This window comes from Leiobunum rupestre, chromosome 2 (genome assembly GCF_980474605.1).
Source record: "Leiobunum rupestre chromosome 2, qqLeiRupe1.1.hap1, whole genome shotgun sequence".
In the NCBI taxonomy this organism is placed as follows: domain Eukaryota; kingdom Metazoa; phylum Arthropoda; class Arachnida; order Opiliones; family Sclerosomatidae; genus Leiobunum; species Leiobunum rupestre.
Window position 1 is genome coordinate 8,329,537 of NC_143385.1, and position 25,839 is coordinate 8,355,375.

At 34.1% G+C, this 25,839-nt stretch overlaps 1 protein-coding gene across 4 annotated transcripts in view; it reads left to right on the top strand.

The window, feature by feature from the left end:
• LOC149956012 (synaptotagmin-A-like) overlaps nt 1-19,356 on the top strand; it is a 109,940-nt gene extending 90,584 nt beyond the window's left edge. For all 4 annotated transcript variants that reach the window (XM_090165360.1, XM_090165359.1, XM_090165361.1 and 1 more), the window contains 4 exons: nt 6,934-7,071; nt 9,331-9,729; nt 13,472-13,586; nt 17,558-19,356. In XM_090165360.1, coding sequence (XP_090021486.1) covers nt 6,934-7,071; nt 9,331-9,729; nt 13,472-13,586; nt 17,558-17,952 — 1,047 coding nt within the window. In that variant the 3' untranslated portion in view covers nt 17,953-19,356. The remainder of the gene's footprint in view (nt 1-6,933; nt 7,072-9,330; nt 9,730-13,471; nt 13,587-17,557) is intronic.
• The last annotated feature ends 6,483 nt before the right edge of the window (nt 19,357-25,839 follow it).

A 25,839-nucleotide genomic window follows, 5' to 3' on the forward strand; every position in this document is an offset into this window, starting at 1 on the left:
GTGTAACTTGAAAAATCCTAAAGGGAATTTATTCAATGGGCCGAGGTACTTCTTCTAGTACACCAGAGTGCTGCGGATGGAACACTTCTACAGGCGCTAGTAGTGAAGAAAATGGACCAATGGGTGAATTAGAAGCGCATCTTTATCCAATCGCCCGAAAAAGCATTTGGAAGATGCGCTTCTATTTCTCCCATTGTCTATTTGTGGCCTACCAGCGCCTGTAGAAGTGTTCCACCCGCAGCACTCTGGTGTACTAGAAGAAGTACCTCGGCTGGACCTCGGCTGAGGATTCCATTTGACCTACCAGCGCCTGTAGAAGTGTTATACCCGCAGCATGAATGAATGAATATTTATTGGCTCAATGTAATGTACAAATCCCTTTTAAAACGGGGAGGAATCCATTTCTGGATCCGCCAGCAGTTTAAAGCATAAAACGATATACATTTTTAAATCGGAAATAAAGTTGCACTAACAATATTTAAAAACAAATCGCCTATTTACAAAACATTTGGTGTACTAGGACCACGGCTGAGGCTTCCACCCTGTCTAACAGGTTTCAAAAAAACTATTTAACTAAAAATTTTGAATCTCGATTAGACCATTCTCCTCAAAAACTATTTAATTTAAAATTTTGAATCTCGATTAGACTATTTTCCTCAAAAACTATTTAACTAAAAATTTTGAATATCGATTAGACCATTTTACTCAAAAACTATTTAATCTAAAATTTTGAATCTCGATTAGACCATTTTCCTCAAAAAATATTTAATCTAATATTTTGAATCTCGATTAGACCATTTTCCTCAAATACTATTTAATCTAAAATTTTAAATCTCGATTAAACCATTTTCCTCAAAAACTATTTAATCTAAAATTTTGAATCTCGATTAGACCATTTTCCTCAAAAACTATTTAATTTAAAATTTTGAATCTCGATTAAACCATTTTCCTCAAAAACTATTTAATCTAAAATTTTAAATCTCGATTAGACTATTTTCCTCAAAAACTATTTAACTAAAAAATTTGAATATCGATTAGACCATTTTACTCAAAAACTATTTAATCTAAAATTTTAAATCTCGATTAGACTATTTTCCTCAAAAACTATTTAACTAAAAATTTTGAATATCGATTAGACCATTTTACTCAAAAACTATTTAATCTAAAATTTTGAATCTCGATTAGACCATTTTTCTCAAAAAATATTTAATCTAAAATTTTGAATCTCGATTAGACCATTTTCCTCAAATACTATTTAATCTAAAATTTTAAATCTCGATTAAACCATTTTCCTCAAAAACTATTTAATCTAAAAATTTTGAATCTCGATTAGACCATTTTCCTCAAAAACTATTTAACTAAAAATTTTGAATATCGATTAAACCATTTTACTCAAAAACTATTTAATCTAAAATTTTGAATCTCGATTAGACCATTTTCCTCAAAAACTATTTAACTAAAAATTTTGAATCTCGATTAGACCATTTTCCTCAAAAACTATTTAACTAAAAATTTGAATCTCGAATAGACCATTTTCCTCAAAAACTATTTAACTAAAAATTTTGAAATTTTCAGGGTTTTATTACTGGTAAGGAAATGATTTAATTGGCAATTTCAGAAAAAGGGACCATTTTGCGCAGTTTTGAAATATATATTTTCTCATCGTTAGGCGTCAGACATAAAGTTGCAATGAGAAAGTTGTAAATATTTATCTGTTTTTAGGTTTAAAATATCAAAATTTCAGACCGTTGTTTCATCTGGTTTGAGCTCGGATGATTAAAACCAACCTTTTATTGCCCCTGGGACCATGTCATATTTGATTACATTAAGTTCGTTTTTAAAGTACCAGGAAAAGGTCGTAACGCTAAGAGAAATCCAATAATGGTAAATAGGGCAAATAATGGTAAATATTGCAAATAATGGTAATTATGGCAAATAATGCGAAATATGGCATATAATGGTAATTATGACAAATAATGGTAATTATTGCAAATAATGGTAAATATGGCAAATAATGTCAATTATGGCAAATAATGTTAATTATGGCAAATAATGATATACATGGCCAATAATGGTAAATATGACAAATAATGGTAATTATGACAAATAATGGTAATTATTGCGAATAATGGTAAATAAGGCAAATAATGGTAATTATGGCAACTAATGGTAATTATGGCAACTAATGGTAATTATGGCAAATAATGGTATTTATGCCAAATAATGGTAATTATGGCAAATAATGGTAAATAAAGGTAAGTATGTTAAATAAGGCAAATAATGGTAATTATGGCAACTAATGGTAATTATGGCAACTAATGGTAATTATGGCAACTAATGGTAATTATGGCAAATAATGGTATTTATGCCAAATAATGGTAATTATGGCAAATAATGGTAAATAAAGGTAAGTATGTTAAATATGGCAATTCAATAAAAGAAATATATCAACTTTAGAAGATCTTAAAACTTTATTTTCATTACTCTACAAGTCTATTGTAAATCTCAAATGTTTTATCTCCATAAATTGCGGTTGCAGTTTTAAATAATAATAATTTTTATCCATGAATAAAATAAGCTCGGCTATATTTAAATAATATTTTTTTATTTATATATTTAAATAATATTTATTTAAATAACCAATAGTTGAATAAAAATTGTAAAATGTTCAAATAAGCCTATTATTTAAATAAAACAAACAATTATTTAAATAAATACCACTTTTATTCAAATAAATGCTTGGTTGCGTAAAAAACATAATTAAATAAGTTAAAATGATATTCTTTTTACCAACGTTTTTTAAATAAATCGGAAAATTTGTGGATAATGAATAAACAATTCCGAACACTATAAATAACTGTCAATAATTCATGGAAATATATTATTTTCCATTTGTTACCATAATGTGTTTTACCATTATTTACCATCTTCGGAACCCTGCTTTCAAAAGCCGCCACTAGAGGTCTCAAGCTTACCAAATACTGACAAATATTTCATATGATAAATTAGTTTTGAAAAATTGTCACTTAAATGATTATAAATAAAAAACAATTATTTGGGAGAAAATAATATTGATTAGAAAAGCAACGCGGCACTTCGGTGTATATTCTTTTACAAAGTAAGGCAAGGAGGATCATTTTAGTTAGTCTCTTATACGACTTCACGTTTCATATAAATTTGGTAAGTTGGGCACGTTTTCCGACAGGGCTTCTATAAGACTATAAAGATTGTTCGTGACTCTCTACCACGATAAACAAAGTGTAAAATTTTGCAATAATCTTACTTTCAAATTAGTTAATTAAAAAAGGACAAATGTTTTCACTTAGCCTATATGACTCAGAAATAATGAAAATTTCACCGGATGCTTTTCCTTGTTACACCAAAGATATCACGTGAAGTATCGCCTCCTATTAGGCCTAGAGTGGTCCTTATTTCGTTTATTTCTTAAATGTTGCAGTCTTACACTTTAAATTTGTTCCAATGTTCGAAAACATAATTCATAAGAAATTTTGTAAATTGAATAAAATGTATAGGTAGCTCAATGAGCTTGAAAATTCTCTATATCTTACCATTAGAAAAAAATTGTGATTTCTAATTTTTATCCATATTTCTCGAGTTGGTTACTGATTACGGCTACTCTATCTCAAAATCAACCACTCTGTTGTTGAATATGTCGTTAGATTATCTGGATTCCAACTGCTTTGTGTACTATTACTGAAAATGGCAAGTCTATTGGATCCATTGCCACGCGTAAACAAAGTAGTTTGAAACCAGATAAATTTGTTATACATTACACTACTTGGAATATTTCAGTTTAAGATAAAGTAGCCATAACCCGTAAACTCGCGAAATATTAAAAATTAACGTTGTTTCGATTGCTAAATAAAGGGAATTTCCAAACTGCTTTGTTTACGTATGGTAATAACTTGCCACTTTCTGGAAATAGAACGTTAGGCAGTTTGGAAACCAGATAATTAAAGGCATATTAAACAACACAAGAGTGGTTGATTTTTAAATAGAGTAAGCCTAATCCTTAACTAACTTGAAAAATATGGATAAAAATCTCCGAATTGCTAAGATATAGGGAATTTTCGAAGTTATTGAGCTACCTCTAAATTTTGCTCAATTTATCCCAAATTTCTTATGAATTATATTTTCATACATTAGAACAAATTTAGACAGTTAAGCAATAAACAAAATAAGGACCACCGTTTCTCTATCGTAGCCAAAGAGCAATTTCCCAGCTTAACCGGTGAAGAAAATTACTCGCTACAAAAACACTAAATCAAATACAATCAATGTTGATAAACACATAAAGTGTATCTTAATTTTTTCAATCGATAAGATGTGTATTATTATTATTATTTATGAAATAAAATTGAAGCTAAGCCTCGGCCATGAAACGGCCAACGAGTAATATACATGTATAGTCTCTATACGTAAGTTTCAGAAATCTAAACCAATAAGACCTAATCCATTAGGTTGGACGCGCGGCCGCAAACGCCATCCTTAGTACCTTCCAGCTAGGAGCAACAAACACAGCACCCCACACTAGGAGAACGCAACCCGTCAAAAGTCGTGCATTTTCTTGCTTACATTTTTCATTGGTTAGACGCTTTAGCGTCTGCTGCCGTCGGAAGGGGGAAATTCAGGAATTGTCTTCCTCCCCGCTCGTAAAACGTTCCTCTTAAGGATTCATCCAATGAAAGTTGTACACAACACTGCGTTAGCGTGTTTAAAGGCTAGCTGCGTTCTCCTTGTGTTTGTTGCTCCTAGCTTCCAGGTACTACACTGTAGCCGACACTTACTTTAACACAAAATCTGTTCTTAGCTTAATATTTCATATTGGCAATAGCCTTTCAAATTTAGTTTGACTTTCTCGTAATAAACTGTATTTCAAAAATAATTAACGAAACAAGGTGTTGCGAGTCAGAACATTTCCTTAAATTCTGTGTTCTCTATTATTTTAATTGAAACGTAGCCTAAGTTATAAAAAAGGTCGGTGCACGGTGCACCTAATCCAATTAAGGTAAAACAATATAACGTTTCTTTTTCTAAAATTCTGGTAATCATACTTTTTACAGAAGCTAAATAAAACTAAATTACACCCCAAATGTGTTATAACGCAACAGTTTGCAACATAGTCGTTGTCTGGGCAACGGGATCTAGATATTAGAGAACCTAGTGGCTAAAATTGTTGAACTAAAATACCAGAAATTAATTGAAGAAATTTCCCGTGCATGGCCTTTAAAATAACGTAATCAACGGTTGAAATGAAGCCCAGTTTTATGGAGGAAAATTATGAAATATTGCCCTCGAAGGCCTGCAATTGATTAATATCCATAAGTGCGAATAACAAAAGCGCAGTTCCCAAACCAAAATTGTTCCCTCACTTTAATGGCCTTGCTTCGGTTCTAAGAGAAATCGTGAAATTGGGGCTCGACAAATGGAAACTACACTTTTGGGAAAATTGTCATTCATTATACTGGAAATCAATGCTACCTCGTATTAAAGCGCAAATCATCGTAACTCTGTTTTTGAATGTTTTATAAATGATTTTGTTTCCATAATATCACAGGGTTGTCACGGTTCCTGGAAAACCTGGAATTCCTGGAAAAGTCAGGGAATTTGAATATGGGTCTAAAAATCAGGGAAATGTCAGGGAATATAATTTCGGTTGCAAATAGGAAACTTTTACTAAAATATAGGTTAAAAATTACAAAATCTTGGCACAAAACAAGTCAGGGAAAATTTCCGGAGATGGGCAGGGAAAACCTGGAAAAGTGAGGGAATTTGAATATGGGTATAAAAATCAGGGAAAAGTCAGGAAATTTCGAAAATCAGTCTAAAAATCAGGGAATTTTAAAAATTAGTCTAAAAATCAGGGAAAAGTCAGTGAATTTTGAAAATTAGTCTAAAAATCAGGGAATTTTAAAAATTAGTCTAAAAATCAGGGAATTTTAAAAATTAGTCTAAAAATCAGGGAAAAGTCAGGAAATTTCGAAAATCAGTCTAAAAATCAGGGAATTTTAAAAATTAGTCTAAAAATCAGGGAAAAGTCAGTGAATTTTGAAAATTAGTCTAAAAATCAGGGAATTTTAAAAATTAGTCTAAAAATCAGGGAATTTTAAAAATTAGTCTAAAAATCAGGGAAAAGTCAGGAAATTTCGAAAATCAGTCTAAAAATCAGGGAATTTTAAAAATTAGTCTAAAAATCAGGGAAAAGTCAGTGAATTTTGAAAATTAGTCTAAAAATCAGGGAATTTTAAAAATTAGTCTAAAAATCAGGGAATTTTAAAAATTAGTCTAAAAATCAGGGAAAAGTCAGGAAATTTCGAAAATCAGTCTAAAAATCAGGGAATTTTAAAAATTAGTCTAAAAATCAGGGAAAAGTCAGTGAATTTTGAAAATTAGTCTAAAAATCAGGGAATTTTAAAAATTAGTCTAAAAATCAGGGAAAAGTCAGGAAATTTCGAAAATTAGTCTAAAAATCAGGGAATTTTAAAAATTAGTCTAAAAATCAGGGAAAAGTCAGTGAATTTTGAAAATTAGTCTAAAAATCAGGAAAATGTCAGGGAATTTAATTTCGGTTGCAAATAGGAAACTTTTACTAAAATATAGGTTAAAAATTACAAAATCTTGGCACAAAATAAGTCAGGGAATTTGATTATGAAATAAATGTGGCAACCCTGTATCAAGAATGTATTTCTTTCAACTTAGGAAAATCCAATCGCTCTTATGCTCGGAAAATAAGCTCCTACAGCCATAAAACTGACGTCTTCCGAAGCGATTGAAGTTCTCAAGAAACAATGTTTTTAGTCTCAGTTAATGATTTGTTGATGATTTTACTGGTTTGATAAATTTGTGATAAAATGTGTACCATCCGTAAAACGGTAAAAAAATAAAATCTCGCGTATTGATTGTGATTTGCAGAGCGAGCCATCGGTAGATGGTGTCTCCGTGAATGGTGCTACCGAGGCGGATGTCAACTACGGGCAGGTGACAGTCGGATTCCGTTTCAGAAGAGAAGGGGCCTTAGCCCCACTCAATCAGCTAATTATCACGCTCAAGGTAAGCTTTTTTTACGAATTAATAATTCATTAATCAATTTAATGAGTAAATTAGGTGAAATGCCCAAACTCAGCTTGTTTTGAGTGTAAAAGCTTATTTTAAACCAAATACACCTGTTGGGGCTGGTGATATTTGAAGGGCCCTATAAACTGTCAGTGGCACCAAGGGGCCCATTTTACCATGTTGTATTGGGATCCAACTTTACTATCTACGCCCAGCGGTGGTGATCGGGAAAAATTACTGTGGGGGCTCGGACCATTTTTGTTTATTCAAAAATGTATATACATAAAAGTTAACTAATAAAATAAACTACTATATTTTTTTGAAAAGTGGTCTTTATAATGCCTTATCCGTAAATATAAATTAATTTCAGAAATATCGTTGTGTACATGGATCAACGCTAGATCATTAAGCCTTTATTGGCCACCTAGGAGCACCTCAAACACAGCATCCCACACAAAAAGAACGCTACCCGTCAAAAGTCATGCATTTTCTCGCGTACCATTTTCATTGGTTAGACGCTTTAGCGCCTGCTGCCGTCGGAAGGGGAAAATTCAGAAATTGTCTTCCCCCATTCCGTATAACGTTCAGCGTAAAGGTTCGTCCAATGAAATTTGTACACAACACGGCGTTAGCGTGTTTAAAGTCAAGCTGCGTTCTCCTTGTATTTGGTGCTCCTAGTTGGCCACATACGAAAGTATTTTAGGCTGTCTAGATAATGGAGTAAAACCGGGTACAGGACGACGAGATTTTCTGTTTGGACGAATCTAACCAAATCAATTTATGCTTATTTAATCTTAATGTTTACTTGCATCTTCGATATTAAAAAAACCTCGGGAAAAAGACCGAATTTGGACAGTGATATTATAAATCTTTCCCTGGTGGATAACTCGCTACCTGAGAGCAAGAGTCTTGTAAGTCGACTTTTGAAAGAAATTCAAAATAAGAATCCTCGAGTGTTTTTAAATTAAGGTGTCTCAGTACAAAATTTTCCATATATGGTTGCACTTAATTATTATGTATTTTAATTATTAGATTATCATGGTTATTATACTAGATTTCCAACTTAAGCCTTTTTTTCTCAAATAAGGATTTTCAGACTTGCTTGACTCTTGCTCTAAGGTAGCGTGCTGTTTCCATAAAATAAAACAATCAAAAAATTAAAGAATAAAATGCTTTTCTCCACGTCACGAGCTTAAGCTTTTTAGCACTTTATTGGCACGCGTGTTTCGCACATGGATTTCTAAATTTCCCAAAATCTTTATCGACTTATGCCTTCAATAACTATAGCTAGTGACGAAGAAAAAACATTTACACGTGACCTCCCTTATTTTATAGAAAAACCTATTAGATTATTTTTTCTTAACCACCTCGTGACGATATATTATTTTAAACTGTTGAGGTATTTCCATATAAATATATTTGGGTTTACCCATTCTTTTAAGGTTCATTTGGGTTTACCCATACTTTTAAGGTCTATGTTGTTTCCCAATAATTTTAAGGTCTATGTTGTTTACCCATTATTTTAAAGATTTTAAAATTATAAGTAAACCGAATGGATCTTAAAAGTCCCTACTTTTAAGATCCATTCGGTTTACTTATAATTTTAAAATCTTTTTTCTTTACCCATAATTTTAAGGTATTTTTTCTTTACGCATAAATTTAAGGTCTATTTTTCTTTACCCATAATTTTGAGTTCTATTTTTCTTTACCCATAATTTTAAAGGCTATTTTTCTTAACCCATAACTTTAAGGCCTATTTTTCTTTACCCATAATTTTAAGGCCTATTTTTCTTTACACATAATTTTAAGGTCTAATTTTCTTTACCCATAATTTTAAAGTCTATTTTTCTTTACCCATAATTTTAAGGTCTATTTTTCTTTACCCATAATTTTAAGGCCTATTTTTCTTTACACATAATTTTAAGGTCTAATTATCTTTACCCATAATTTTAAAGTCTATTTTTCTTTACCCATAATTTTAAAGTCTATTTTTCTTTACCCATAATTTTAAGGTCTATTTTTCTTTACCCATAATATTAAAGTCTATTTTTCTTTACCCATAATTTTAATGTCAATTTTTCTTTACCCATAATTTTAATGTCTATTTTTCTTAACCTTTAATTTTAGGGTCTATTTTGCTTAACCCATAATTTTAAGGCCCATTTTGCTTTTTCCTTAATTTATCCGAATCCAAAGTTTTTATTTCAATTCCCTAACGGCGAAGATAATAATCTTTGATTTGATTTCGCGTTTTAGGAGGCGCAGGATTTGCCGCCACGTTTGTACGGCGGTACTTGCGACCCCTACTTGTACGTCCAAGTCTTCCCCGGAGCAGCTCCGGAATCCGGGTCGAGGAGAAAGAGCCGGGGCTCGAAAGGCTCCATCCCCAATGGAAACTCCGTCGCTCCGGTTTACGAGTTCCGGAGCACGACCAAGAAGCGCACGCAGCACCCTCTGTTGAAGGAGTCGTTCGTCCTGGAAATGAGCCCCGCCGAAGGACGCGAGGCTGTCCTCAAAATCTCGGCGAGAGACTCCGAGAAACTGGCGAACGACGCCGAACTGGGCCAAGTCGTCGTGGCCTTCAAAGACCTCGAGATCGACGAGGAGGAGTCCGAGGAGCAGTCCTTCACTTTCGACCTCAAGGAGCCGAAGCAGGTCAGTCGCCCCTTCTCTCAATGACCGCTCGATGGACCCGTTCTCGAGAAGAGCGTACTAGAATTCCGTTTCTTTACTCGCATCTGGGTCAAACATCTTTCCATACGACGCCGATACAAAATTCAATATTTCGTATATTTGCATCGGTATGTGTACGTGACCGAAGTCGTATTTAATAGGTGCTAAATATTGGTAAATAGCTTTAAGGTATAAAATGGTATATACGTTTATGGTATAAAATGGTAAATAACTTTATGGTATAAAATGATAAATAATGGTAAATACCTTTATGGTATAAAATGGTAAATAATGGTAGAAAATAGTTAATAATGGTAAATAACGTTCTGATATAAAATGAGAAAATAGTAGATTATGGTTAGCAATGGTAGATAATGGTAAACATTGGTAAATAACGTTATGGTATAAAATGTGAAAATATTAGATAACGGTAAATAACGGTAGATTATGGTAAATAACGGTAAGTAACGTTATGGTATGAAATGGTAGATTATGCTAAATATTGGTTATTAACGTTATGCTATAAATTGGTAGATAATGTTAAATAATGGTTATTAACGTTATGGTATAAAATGAGTAAATTTTAAATAATTGAAATCCGTGAATTATTTATAGTTATATAAAACTTAAACCTAAATTTAAGATTTAGAACAGACTTGTAGAGAGTAATGAAAATGGAGTTAAATATCTTCTAAAGTTGATATATTCCGTTTTGTGATTGATATTCTTGATTTCACATATTATTACACAATATAAACCAATATTTAGCATTAATTATCATTACTTACCATTATTTACCATTGCTGACCATTAATTATCTTTATTTACCATTATTGACTATTACTTACCAATATTGACTATTTCATACCATAATTTATCATTATTTACTATTATTTACCATTACTTACCATTATTGACTATTTAATACCATTATTTATCATTATTTACCATTATTTACTATTATTTACCAGTATTTACCATTACTTACCATTATTGAGTATTTCATACCATTATTTATCATTATTTACTATTATTTACTATTATTTACCATCACTTACCATTATTGACTATTTCATACCATTATTTATCATTATTTACTATTATTTACCATTACTTACCATTATTTACCACTATTTACCAGTTTTTCGATACAAAGTGCTATTTTTGGAGCACTTACGTGGTTTTTCCGTTATCGAGAAGAGCGTACTAGGATGGAAGTTTTATGTTTCATCACTCGCATCTGGGTCAAACATATCTCCATACGACGATCCAAAAACCAAATTAGTTCGTGCCAAAATATTCGCATCGATAGGTTCACTTGACCCACATTTGATCTCTTAAGAAGAATAATTTAACGGCTTTCGGGATTCTAGTACGTTTCCTAAAAGCATCTGTTCATATTTCAGGAAGTGTTGGTGGAATAACAATGGATGTATCAAGGGAGTACCATATATATATATATATATATATATATATATATATATATATATATATATATAGTACAGTCAAAGGTAGGCCCAAGGGTGGAGTTTGGACCCGGAAACCCCCCCCTTGTCTACGCCACTGTTTCTGACCAGTAGGTTCGCTCGTAGTTGGACCTCGATCGTTGCCTAGCCAACGATAAGGTTTAAAAAACAATTGGAGTTGCAAACTGTTGCATTATGTAACGAGTTTTGGATGTAATTTAAATTTTATTCAAATTTAATTATATTTATTTGATTAAACACCCACCTTGAATAATTTCATAACGAACTTCATGAAAACGCCTTGTTAAGTCAAGATTTTTTAAAGAAATCATCGTGTTCAGGCGTTTATAATATCGATGGGAAAGATCATAAAAAATGTTAGTAGCAGAATTACCATAAAATAGGAGTTACACTCACAAGGAGAGTACCCGAGGTGTTTATTGCCGATTTTGTTCAAAGTCGGGCGTAATGTAGACCTATACGAGATATGAAATTTCCCAAAATGAGACGTTGCACTACCAATTCCATTTGCCATGGCAACCGAAAATGTTTTTGACCACTTAAAACAAAAATAAGATTTTTTCCTTATTTTTCCCAAAAATTGTTACAGTTTTACCCCAAAAATGTTCACCGAGAAAATCCCATGTTTTTAAATGGAGATTTATTTGTTTTAAGGAGTCAAAAACATTTTCGGATGGGTAGTGCAACGTCTCCTTTTGGGAAATTTGATATCTCATAAAGGTCTATATTACGCCAACACCTCGGGTACTCTCCTTGTCAGTCAACAATTATTAATAATCTAAAGTAGCTGGTGTATATTGAAAATTAAGTCAACAAATGTCGTTCAATGAGGTTCTCGAAATGTTTCTAGATTACAGGTGGCAGTGGCGTAACTAGGAACTCGCCCCCCCCCCCCCCCGTGAAAAACGACTCGGAGCCCTTTTAAATAGCACCGAGTTTAATCATAAACGTTTGGGGGGCCGCCCCGCGCCGCGGGTTCTGCGGGGGTGCTATTTACGCCACTGAAAGGTGGCCCTAAGCAACGCTAGGGGATAAAATCAGTCGAGATACCTGATTTTTAATAAGAGTATTTTAACATCCAACTGACTCATTATATATTTTTTATTGTTGCTTTAGCCGTCTCTTAGTATATTTCAAGTATTAGATATAAAACCAAAAAAAAACCAAAGATTTTTAAGACTTGCTTGACGCTTGCTCTCAGGGACCATTATTGATTTTCTATACAGCAGGTGTCAGCGCGTGCGATAAATAAAAAATTAATTATCGCGCGCATATAAAGGGGAAGGCGGATTCGGTTCGATATTGTTTTGCGTGGCGCCATCTCTTACTTAAAAAACATTCGAAGAATCTCATTATTTCTTTAAATCAACTGTCCGTTCTATCATGGCCACCTGCATTATGATATTGTTATTAGAGATATCAATGAACTGGAGAGGGTGGTTCGATCTATTTATGGCAAAGGAAGCTAAACTTCAAAATAACGAAACAATAACGTCGTAAGAGAACCATTTATTATTTATAATTATTATAATTAGACTACTTATACCCTACTTAGTGAACTTTCACCTATATTATATATCCCATATGAAATATATTGTTAAACATTATAATTTAAAGCAAGTGAAGTAGCTCTTTTTTCAACAGATGTCGCTAGCGTCGACTTCAAAACCAGACAGTTAAAAAACATTTTTTCTTATAGGTACCCCTCGATTGATCGTTTGAAAATTGGTCAATAACATAAATTAAAATCATTTTAAATATTTTTACATCGGATATATAATTTAGGTTAAAGACCACTAAATATAGTATAAGTTGTCTAAATATAATACTTTACAATGGCTCTCTGACGTCGTTGTCATTTGGCTATTTTGAATTTTAGCTTCCTTTGCCATAAATAGATGGCACCACGCTCTCCAGTAAAGTCGCGTTTTTCGAAGAATCGGATAGAGTCATGGCCATCTCCAATAGCAGGGGCCTTTTCATAATACAGCTGGAAATGATAAAGCCGACAGTTGCTTTAAGTTATTGTCAAATTTACAAACGAGCCAATCAACGCGAGGTTCCTCCATCTACGTCAAAATGTGGCTTAAGTATCTTGTTTTGATCTCGACGCTAGCGACGTCTGTTGAAAAAAGAACTACTTTTCGTCGAGCCGAAACTGGATTTCTCGACGTGTTTCCTATTGGTTAAAAATAATCTTTGAATTGCCTTTTGTTTGAAAGAGTATTGTTTTTCAGGATAACGGGGAGCTCCTGTTCGGATTGAGCTTCCTGCCGACAGCGGAGCGTTTGACGTTCAACATTCTGAAGGCCAACAAATTAAGATCACCATTCGAAGACCCTGAAGCCCTGGGTATGGAACTTCATTACACTCCATACTGTATAGCCGCGTTCCCACTAGACGCTTTTGAAACGTTTTAAAACGGTTTCGAAAGATAAAATTGAACATTTTCGATGTCAACTGTACGAATAGGCCTACGATAAATACATTTGACACCAAAATTTTAAAATTTGATTTTTCAAAACCATTTTAAAACGTTGCCAAAGTGTCTAGTGTGAACGCGGCTTAATACAATCTAATATATTTACCAATGTTTAAAATAACGTTGAAATTTTACATTTTACCAAAAGATTACAATATATCTCGTACGAGAAAAGTGTCCATCTTCATGTAAAATTTTGCCACCTAGTGGCGGATGTGTGTATGTCAAATACATGTATGAATATTACACTAGTAGGAAATGTGCCAGTTCCTACACTTTCGAATGCTAACGCTTTACAGAATGGCGCGTAAAGAAGGCTAGAATAGGATGGAACCTTGGACGAATAATTACTGGACTCGAAACCTAAGCCAAATTTCCGGTTCCACAATTTGCATCGCCTGTCAGTGCTCCTACAGAGAGAATCGCGAAATATTTCTATCCAAATACAAAAAACACGCGTAAAAATGTCAGATGACCCGCATTGAGTCGTCTGCTCCACTGTTTTTAATATAAGTGAGGCTTTTGGAATTTTAATAGGCTTTAGATATTTCAATAATAATTGTATTGGAATAAAAATGATAGGGTAATAATTTAATTAATTTAAATAGGAAGTTTGCTTAAATGTTTTTGCATATGTGAAGGTTTAAATAGATTATAAACTTAAAAATGCCAAGTCAAAATGGAAATAAAGGTGTAAGCTTTGACGACAGGGACGAGCTAAGAACGCTAGGCCTAACGTCGTCCGCTAATATTAGGCTCTTGTTTAGTATTTGGATATAAATATTTGAAATACTTGATACTACAAGCGGCGCTGCCGTAAAAGCACCAAGCGCGCCATTTGGTTTCGGGTCCAGTAATTATGGAACCACTTTCTGGTTTTATTTCGGGGTTTGTATTGAAACGTAGATAGATGGCGATAGCGTTTCGGTCGAGTGGCTAAAAATCAATAAGCTTGTACCCTTCCCCGGTGCTTCCTTAGTTCTCGAAGCTCTCACCTGAAGTTACTGTTTCTACATTTCAACTTCATTTCCTCCCTAATATAAACCCTGTTCTCCCCACTTTTACTTCGCGAGTAACATTTGTTTGAGAAATTCTTCCATTGACACACTTTTTGTAATTACGTAACTTAATATTATTATAGATATAATAGTTTTATATTCTAGCTATACGAACGTCGGTTTGAAAAATCAAACGGAGTCTGCGAAAGTACATGTTTTAAAGCAAGTGGCGGCTCTATCATTGCCACCTTTATTATGAAACGGCCCCTGTTATTAGAGATGGCTGAATCTATCCGATTCTTCGAAAAACGCGACTTTACTGGAGAGCGTGGTGCCATCTATTTATGGCAAAGGAAGCTAAAATTAAAAATAGCGAAACAAGAACGTCGTCAGAGCACCATTTTAGAGTATTACATTTAGACAACTTATACTCTATTTAGTTGACTTTAACCTAAATTATATATCCCGCGTAAACATTTTGTTTATAATTGCTGTAATTTATGTTATTGACCAATTTACAAATGATTTCGACGCTAGCGACATCTAATGAAAAAGAGCTACTTCTCGTCGAGCTGCCGCTTGTTTTAAGCGAATAGCATCAGCAGAATAATGAGAGTATTACTACTGTTTTACTCCTAAGAGATAGGACATTTTAGGACAGAATACATTTTTCAAAATTAAGAGACAGCATGAATTTATCCAAGAATATATTTATTTCGGGAGAATGGCAATGTGGAGACATTCAGAGGACATCGTGGTCGAATTAGTAACCTTGGCTCAAATTTGTTTCTCGAGGGGAGGGGGGTGAAGTAGCGGCCCCAGCAAGTTTTTCTGGTGGCGCGAGATCTCATTGCGAGGTCAGGCGTTTCGGTCTTGCGGTCAAAAGTTATTGGTCCCATCGTCCCGATCCCGTTTCGGCGCCCCCACCTATAATGGCGCCCGGTGCGGTCGCACCGCCCTAGGGCGGCGCTGGGTGGGGGGAGGAAAACGTCACTGGCACGCGCTTCAACCGCGTCAGAAGAGAGAAGTTGTATTGAACCAATGTGAAACCGGGTCGATTTGATTTTTCAGGGGGAAGTTGTTTATCCTTCAAGCAGGGGGAGGGTGGCGGAGTGGTTAGAAATTTAGCATCGCAGCAAGAGGAGACGGGTTCGATCTCAGCTTGTGAAAACTCGGGACAACACCTTCCGCGTAGAGTTTGCAAGTTATATCTCCGCTGCGTAAAGGGGTTTTCCCGAGTTGTTCGGTTTCCCCTTTCCATAAAAACTTGCTGATGTTAACGGTAATAGTGCGTGTAAGGAGCTGTTCGCTCGCGTGGCATGCAGGGCTTTCCACCCCCCTCCTACGTAGTTTAACCCGGCCAATGAATGAAAAGCAATAAAAGTCGCTAATCGACTTGGGCGTATGGTGGTGCCAAGGATATTAGACTAGCTGATTCTCCCTAATAAATATATACGTTCTTTGGTCATTCTTAGATAGCCTTTATGGTATAAAATGGTAAATAATGGTAGAAAATGGTAAATAACTTTATGGTATAAAATGTTAAATAATGGTAGAAAATTATAATAATGGTAAATAACGTAATGGTATAAAATTAGGAAATAGTAGATAAATGTAAATAATGGTATATAAATTAGAAAATAGTAGATACACGTAAATAATGGTAGATAATGGTAAATATTGGTAAATAACGTTATGGTATAAAATGGTAAAATAGTAGATAATGGTAATAGCTTTATGGTATAAAATGGGAAAATAGTAGATAATGGTAGTATCTTCATGGTATAAAATGGGAAAATAGTAGATAATGGTAGTATCTTTATGGAATATAATGGGAAAATAGTAGATAATGGTAGTATCTTTATGGTATAAAATGGGAAAATAGGAGATAATGGTAGTAGCTTTATGGTATATAATGGGAAACTAGTAGATAATGGCAATAGCTTTATGGTATATAATGGGAAAATAGTAGATAATGGTAATAGCTTTATGGTATATAATGGGAAAATAGTTGATAATGGTAATAGCTTTATGGTATAAAATAGAAAATAGTAGATAATGGTATAAAATGGAAAATAGTAGATAATGGTAATAGCTTTATGGTATAAAATGGAAAATAGTAGATAATAGTAATATCTTTATGGTATAAAATGGAAAATAGTAGATAATGGTAATAGCTTTATGATATAAAATGAGAAAATAGTAGATAAAGGTAATAGCTTTATGGTATATAATGGGAAAATAGTAGATAATGGTAATAGCTTTATGGTATATAATGGGAAAATAGTTGATAATGGTAATAGCTTTATGGTATAAAATGGAAAATAGTAGATAATGGTATAAAATGGAAAATAGTAGATAATGGTAATAGCTTTATGGTATAAAATGGAAAATAGTAGATAATAGTAATATCTTTATGGTATAAAATGGAAAATAGTAGATAATGGTAATAGCTTTATGATATAAAATGAGAAAATAGTAGATAATGGTAATAGCTTTATGGTATATAATGGGAAAATAGTAGATAATGGTAATAGCTTTATGGTATATAATGGGAAAATAGTTGATAATGGTAATAGCTTTATGGTATAAAATGGAAAATAGTAGATAATGGTATAAAATGGAAAATAGTAGATACTGGTATAAAATGGAAAATAGTAGATAATGGTAATAGCTTTATGGTATAAAATGGAAAATAGTAGATAATGGTAATAGCTTTATGGTATAAAATGGAAAATAGTAGATAATGGTAATAGCTTTATGATATAAAATGAGAAAATAGTAGATAAAGGTAATTAATAGTAGATAATGATAAATAATGGTCTTTGTTTTTCTCTCGGCAGCGCCATGCGTCAGAATCTTGCTGTTCAAGAACGGCAAACTGTTCAAGAAGAAGAAGACCAGTTCTCGTCCCGGAACGATCAACCCTTCCTTCAACGAGACTCTAACGTTCGACGTCCCACCGGCCGAGCTGGACAAGGTCGTTTTCCTGGTGGTGGTCAGTCATCGCGAACCTCAGGAGGTCAGCTCTCCGGAGAGTCCGACGAGTCCGGCGGACGCCAACGCCAACAGTCCTCCCTCTTCGACGGCGGGAGGCGGATCTAAGAGGGACAGACACATTGGACAGATCGTCATCGGCGCCACCTGTTCCAACCGGAACCCGGGGGCGTACAACCACTGGAACAACATGAAGCAGGCTCCGAGGAAGCAAGTGGCTCAGTGGCATACGCTTAGATAATTTGAAGAACGTGCTTTAGACACGCAGTGCCCGAACTGTCCAATGGGAACTTATTTTAAAAGATAATTTTCAGTTTTTTTTAATTGAATGGTACTATGGTATATTTGTTTATTTTTTTAATATTAAAGATAGTGAAAAAGGCAAGAGTGAGTTATTTGGTTTTATTCTTGTGTAAATATATTTTTCTTTTTCGAGAATCCCGTTTATGATTATCTCGTGAACATTGCCAAATTGTCGAATCTTTTACCGGTCGAATCCGAAACCTAAAAACGAGCTGCTAAAACGTTGTTTGTACGATTGAATAATCGTAAAAATTTCTGTTTCGAAAGTGTATATTGTATAAAGTTTAGTTTTTTTTATTTATTTCGAAAATAAATGTAAAATATATATTGTTTTTTTAATTAAGCATTCCCGGAAATTTATCAAACGAAAAACGAGTATTTGTAAACATAACCGCGCACAGGGTTTCCCAAATCCTTAAAAGGAGTAAACCATGTTTTCAAAATTGGGAAGATAATTCAATTTCCAATCCCCATTTTACACACAGTCAAATCTGAAGAATCAACTACGCTTATATCGGGCAAAAACTTTAAATTGTTTGATCCATCGTGAAACTTCTTACTTTATAATCTCATGAGATTCCAAAATCTACTGTGAGACACATTAAAATTAGAAAATCTTCTGTAAAATTATTTTTCTTTTAAAACTCAAGTGGGCTACTTCTTTGCGAACGGATTTGAGAAATTTCTCTTGTTAAAATAATGACTTAACTTACCTTTAGGTAACCATAGACACCGTCCCAAACAATACTAAAAAAATAAACTCTCCCAAAATCATTAGATATGATAATCTTTCCCTACCCGCGTCGTTAATTTCGACCTGTCATAATGTTGTTCTTTTACACATGACCCCTTTATCTAACGTTTGTGTGAAATTCAAATAAGTGAAACATTAATTAACATAAATAATAATGTTAAAATCTAGAAATAATATTTTTGGCCATTTTTCGTTTTGTGATACAAATGTGTGACTGAAGTAAAATGGTTTATATTGATGTGAACTAATCTAGAGGTAAATTATTTAATTACCATATTAAATTAAAAACATTTAAATATGCGTTTATTAAGAGTATTTGTATGTTACAGTTTCATAACATTTATATTGGTTTTTAATATTATTTTGAATATCGAATAAATTAAACAGTTTTCAAATCATGTAAATGTAAATTAAAAATTACAACGCGCCTTTAAATGTTCCTTTGAAAAATAGTTATGATCAGCTTAAATACGAAGATTTTGGAAATTGCAATTTACGTTCGTTTTTAAATGGGTTAAATATTAATTTGGGATATTAAATAAAAATAGAATAAAGGAATTCTAGAAAAGTAGAAAATGGTAAATAGAATGTAGACGAATATTTTATAGAATTTTTAAATTGTCGTTGAATATGTATTGACACATTGAGAAATATGATTAAAGTGTAAAATCTCACTAATTCGTGTTCATTGCGAATATATTTTTTCTAATGTTACTTTACCTTTTTTGTAAATTGATGTTAGTTCAAAATCTTAGTGTGTGCTGAAAGTGATATGTATATTATACTCAAATGAATTACAGTAAAATACAAACACCAAATTTAGTTAAAGGAGTGGCATTTGATAAATTAAACTATTTTAATTTAATTTTTGAATAATGAAATTCCTTAGTCCTTCTTTAAGTAACTGTAAAGACATTAAGTTAAATACACCAGATCTAAATTAACCTAACCCTGGATTATTGGAACTATATCAAACATTACTAATTTAAGTAAATTAGGATTTAAAAATTGTATCTCTGATTTTGATAGATTCGATACATAGGGCATGTCAAATTTTACGTTTCCAAAGAATAGAAATAAACTATTTTCATGACCTGTATTTAGATGTTGTTTTACTAAATAAACCTTTAACGTTTAACGCGAACAGTTGCATTTTCATCAGCAGTTCTCTTTATTTCAGATCAGCTGCAGTTCGATTTGGGGACATCATGACATGACCATTGAATTGGGAATAATACTGCTAGAATTACAATTACGATTTCGGTTGCCATGGTTACGCGGGACCTGTTCTGAGAAGACTGTACGAAATTCATCTTTATAATTAGGCGGTAGCGCCATCTATATTTTGTAAAGTTACATGGCTAAAAATAAATAATTATTAGCTAACTCACCGTAACTTGTGTTAAAAAGGATCGTGTTGACAGATTAAAATTATTTTTAAACATTTTCAAAGGTTTGTTTGTTACGAGAAATCATACATTTCAATTTCGCGTCAGATTCGCTCAAAAATTCAATTGCCATATAGTGGCCACCATCACAGACAGATGCCGCCACGGTAGAACGATAAAGTTGATAAAGTTTCCTTATTGAAAGAAATTTTTCCCGCGCCAGCCAGATTTAGTTGTACCTCTATTTATTCCAAACTCAATGGACATGACTTTCGCTCCTCACTGTGAAGTTATCTTGCCAGACATCCAAGTGATTGGTTATTTCCTATTGTTCTTTAAGGAGTAAGCAACAAAAGTGACTCTCCATCTCACATTCTAATTTTCAAGATATTTAGAACAAACGATATTGGTTTTAATAATCAACTAGCATATTACCCAAACACCACTTTAGGCCCAAGTCATCTAGCGACTTTTAAAGCCATTCAGGTAGCAAGCCCTTCATGCCACGCGAGCCATCAGCATCCTACACTTAGTATAACATGGTCATGTGCACCTGAAGATAAGTTATTTTTTAATTAAGTTTGCCAAAACACCCTACAGGCTTAAATGATTCTCAAAAGAAATAGTTTATTTCTCTTATGATTTTTATGTTGTTACCGAGAGATTGTTTATTTCTTTCAAATAAAATCTGGCAGTAGGTGGTTGGGACCAGGGCCGTGCAGAGGAGGGTGGGGGGGACTCCCCGGGGCCCGGTGCAAAAGGGCCCACGAGCCGGTATTCGGTCAGTTTGGCGAAAACCACGTTCGTTGGCGAATTTGTTTTTTTAAGTATGTCCGTATTGGCGAATTTGAAAATATAAATATTATCTTATCAGTACAAAAAACATTATCTTATAAATTTCTTAACAATATATAAATGCATAGTAATCCGTCAGAATCGGTCAGTTCCTTCAAGATGGAATATACAAAATATTTGAGTTGGTCAAAAGGTAAAAGTACTTATAAATTAGCTCATCGCGGGTATACTATTTTCCTGATCCTAAATTGCTGGTAGATTTGAATATACCGGAATCATGTCAATTCACGAACCGAGGCGATAAATTCGTGGTTCACAACTCGGAGGATCACCCTGGTACCATATAATTCCGGAAAAGCTGTCGCTAGTCTCGCTACTGAGGCTACTTCATTTTAGAAATGTTTGGGTGCAGTCGGTCACAGGAAGACAAAAAATGTGTATTATGCGTTTGGACAAAACTATAACATTGGTGGCATATTTTCATATTTTACTAAATAAAATAATGGCGTAAACATTTAACCACAATAACACCGAATCCATTTTTTTGATAAGTTAATTTTTGAGCCTTAATACGAATTTTAGGATCTCGAGAAAACCTTAGAAGAGGGAGAAAATTTATCAACCGAAACTACAATATATAAAACCCCAATATAGCGATTTACCCGTTTTACAGGTCACCTTGAACAGTTTAGTAAACAAGCAAATGACGAAATGTACATTGTACAATAACTTAGACGAAGATAAATTTAATGAAGTAGCAGATTTAAATAAGCCGGAACCAACTAGAAAAAGCCATGTTGACACGAGATTCAATTTTAATCGATTTGCTAGTTAAAAATACCGACCAGCAAGCGGAAAATTCTGAAGAGACTGTTGAACTTAAAGACGTGTTAAATAACTCCAACAAAAATAAATTTCAAGAAGTACTAGATATATCTAAGCCTGGACCTGAAGATGCATTAAATGAAGAAGTAGCTGATTCTACTAAAGCGACTGATGGGACTAGATAAATTAAAGAAATTGTGATAAGAGACCCAATAAAACATCCAAATGCATTTCCTAAAGACAGCCGGTATCTTTTTCCCCCCAAATCCCTATTAATCTGATATTTACCTCGTGATTGACTCGTATGGGCTGAGAACAAAAAGGCATTATTTTGTTTTCAATGTCGATTATTTTCAACCCAGGCAGCTGGTGTGCGTTCCACTTTCGAAACTTTATTGGGCTATTCTCGTGGCCTACGTTGGGAAAAGCTGTACGCTAGAATTTCTGATCACGATAAAAGCCTTCATCCCAAAGAATGCTACATTAAATGGCGTAGGACCTTGATAAATATGGATCAAAGAAAAACCATTTCTATGCCTTCAGAAAATCAAATAAAAAACGAAGTGGAGATGTGGAAACAAATACTTTTACGCTTACTAGATGTTACCTTGTTTCTTGGAACTAGAGGTTTATCCTTCAGAGGCGACTCAGAAAAAATCGACAATCCCCATAATGGAAACTTCCTTTGAATTTTGGAGTTGTTGGGGCGATATGATCTGGTTCTCCAGCGACATTTGAAAGCCGTTAGGGAATCTTCAAAAACTGGGAACCGTCTCCAGGCACACTATTTATCCTACGTTAGCAATGTTATCTTAGAAGAAACACAGAAAGCCAAATACTACTCGATTCTTGTTGACGCTACTCCGGATAGCTCCCATCTTGAACAAACCACTTTCATTTTACGATATATTCATCTTAATGAAGCTAATAATAAATACGAGGTTCAAGAAAGGTTGCTCGAGTTTGTAGATTGTAACAAAAAGACTGGGGAAGATATTTCCAACTTGATAAAGTCAACTCTAGAGAAGCGTAACCTACCAATGAGCTATGGCCGTGGCCACGGCTATGATAATGGAAGTAATATGAGCGGTATTTATAAAGGTGCTCAGAAAAAGATATTAGAATTGAACTCTCTAGCTAAGTATTCTCCTTGCGCTGGTCATAGCCTAAACTTATGCGGGGTACACGCGGCAGAGTCTTGTAAAGAAGCTGTTACCTTTTTTGGTACAATTCAACAACTTTATAATCTTTTTAGCGGAAGTCCACAGCGGATGGGAAATTCTTAAAAACACTATTGGTTGTTCATTGAACTCTATGTCTAAAACGCACTGGAGTGCGCGAATTGAGTTTGTCCGCTCAATCGCTTTACACCTGCGACAAATACCCCGGGCTCTGGAGAGCGTTGCTAAATTCAATCTGACACCCTAACCACGAGCTGCTGTAAATGGCGTTTCAAACTACACAAAGTCATTTTAGTGCGTACTCATGACAATCATTTGGAGACGAAGAACAAGTAAACCCTGGACACGCGACGTACGCCTCTCTCCGCGAAAAAATGTTAGTGCCGTCAAAGGCGCTGCTTGTTTGTTTCCTGGTGCGCTCGCGCTCCACCCTCCTCCTCCTCCTCCTCTCTTATCAATTTCCGGTTTCGAATCACGTGGGTCGTGGAGATCCCACACGTTGAAGCTAAGGCTTAGCAATTGGACTTGAATAAACGATGAATTCAAACGATAACGATGAATTTATTGATGAAATGTTTAATGGTTAGTACTATTAACATTTCTGTATTTCACTCTTCCTAACTGCCTCAATATTATATTTTATTTGTAATTTAGACTGTGATGGCTTTAGGCATTGTAAAGATGTTAGGTGACAAAGGCCTATTAATAGAAAATCATGCGATTATAAAAATAAGCACTTTCCACAATCAACACAGGGTAAATATAAAATCATACTTAAAATTATAAATTCACGATGTTTTATTGCTTTAGGGAAAACACACGTTAAATGGTCGATTATGTCTATCTACAAAACGGCGCGACTCACCTCGACTATGACCCCGGGACCGGAAATTAGAGAGAAACAAAAGTTCGCGTTTGCGCAGTAGCCGTTATTTTGATGACGGCCACTAGAGGCGCCAGCATCGCGCACCAGCAAATTCCGAACAATTTTCAAAATCTCTCTCTCTCTACTGTGGAAGGCGTACGTCGCGTGTCCAGGGTTTACCCATTCTTCGTCTATGTAATGTTCCTATTGACTATAAAACAAATTCTTCAAGCCAGAGAGGCTACTATTGACGTCGAAATAGGGAGACGGGACGGAGTCTTTTAGAAGAACTAAAACAAATACGCGACGGTTGGGAGTCAATTCTATTAGACGCTAAAAGCGAAGCGTCTAAACTTGACATAAATATGAGCTGTTTAACGAAGTATTACTTTTAAGTTCGACCCACACGGCAAATTAAGGAGACACACCTCTAAAACCACTAAATCTTTTGAACAAAATCCACGAATTCAAACTGTCAGCGTTGTTTCCTAATGTGTCCATTGCGCTTAGATTTTTTTGCACTTTACCTGTAACAGTAGCGGAAGCAGAAAGATCCTTCTATGTGTTATCTCGTGTTAAAAATTGTTGCAGATCGACAATGGGACAAGAACGTTTCACAGATTTAGGTATACTCGCCATAGAATGTCGTTTAACTAACAGGAGACGACCCGAGGTATAACCATGGTAGAAGTAGAGAAGGAACGGCGGTCAGAATAGGAAAGCCTGTACCGAAAATGTTGTTGTCTTCTCTCATTTCAACCCCCTTTCGGTTAGGGCACTCCGTCCTTAATTCGCATTATTCGACGCGCACCACGTCACGAGGCGAGTCTAGTCAGCTGTAAACATTACAATATATCTTCCACGTGTTTGTGTTGAGCTTCACAAGGCGCAAAGGCCTTATTTATTTACATTTTTTTCAATAGTTTTAAGTTTAGCTTAAAACAATGGTAAACTACAAAAAATGTTGTTACACGGGTTGTAAAAATAGCAGTAAGTTTTACAAAGAACATTATATGAAGAACGTTTCCTTTTTAACATACCCTAAACCTAAAACGAAATATGATAAATGCAAACTATGGATTAAAGCGTGTGGTAGGACCGATTTAACCACGGATTTAATTAAAAAGACTCACTGTAGAGTAATGGCAGTGCTACGTCACACAACGTCCCCCATGCTTTTTCCTATTCATAAAAAATTCGCGCCCACAATGGCGGCCATCGCCAAAGCTACGGAGTGCTACCGAGGGGTAAGGCAGTCTCAGATAATCTGTACACCGAGTTCGTGCATTTAGCACTGTTAAAGGTACATATTTTCAAGAGTTCGCGAGTTCCATTTAGCACTGTCAAAGGTACGGCAGTGTACACCGAGTTCGCAGAGTGTCTTACCCCTCGAGTGCTACTACTCTATGGGTGTTCTACACATTTTCGTGGAGGAAATGGACTTATAGAGAATTATTTTACATATATATATATGTATAATTAAACGTTAAATCAGCAATTTAATTTGCCCTAAACTACCTAAGCCTTACACATTAAAAAATATCCGTTAAAATTTTAAAAACAGTACGCAGTAGATGTCGAAACAAATAAGTTGTACCTTACTAAAAAACTTTGAATACGGACATTCCCCTTACAAAATATTTCTATAGGTTTTCTATGAAATCTTATAGAAACGTATAGAGGGCCTATAGATATCTATGTCCTATAGAGTGCTCTATAAATATTTATATAAAAAATACACTAATTTTTTCTATAGAAATTATATGGATTGATTTCTATGGTGTTTTCTACAATAATTATATCAAAATATACCAGCTATTTCTATAGCAATTATATGGATTGATTTCTATGGTGTTTTCTACAATTATTATACCAAAATATACCAGTTATTTCTATAGAAATTATATTGATTGATTTCTATGGTGTTTTCTACAATAGTTATATCAAAATATACCAGTTATTTCTATAGAAATTATATGGATTGATTTCTATGGTGTTTTCTACATTTATTATATCA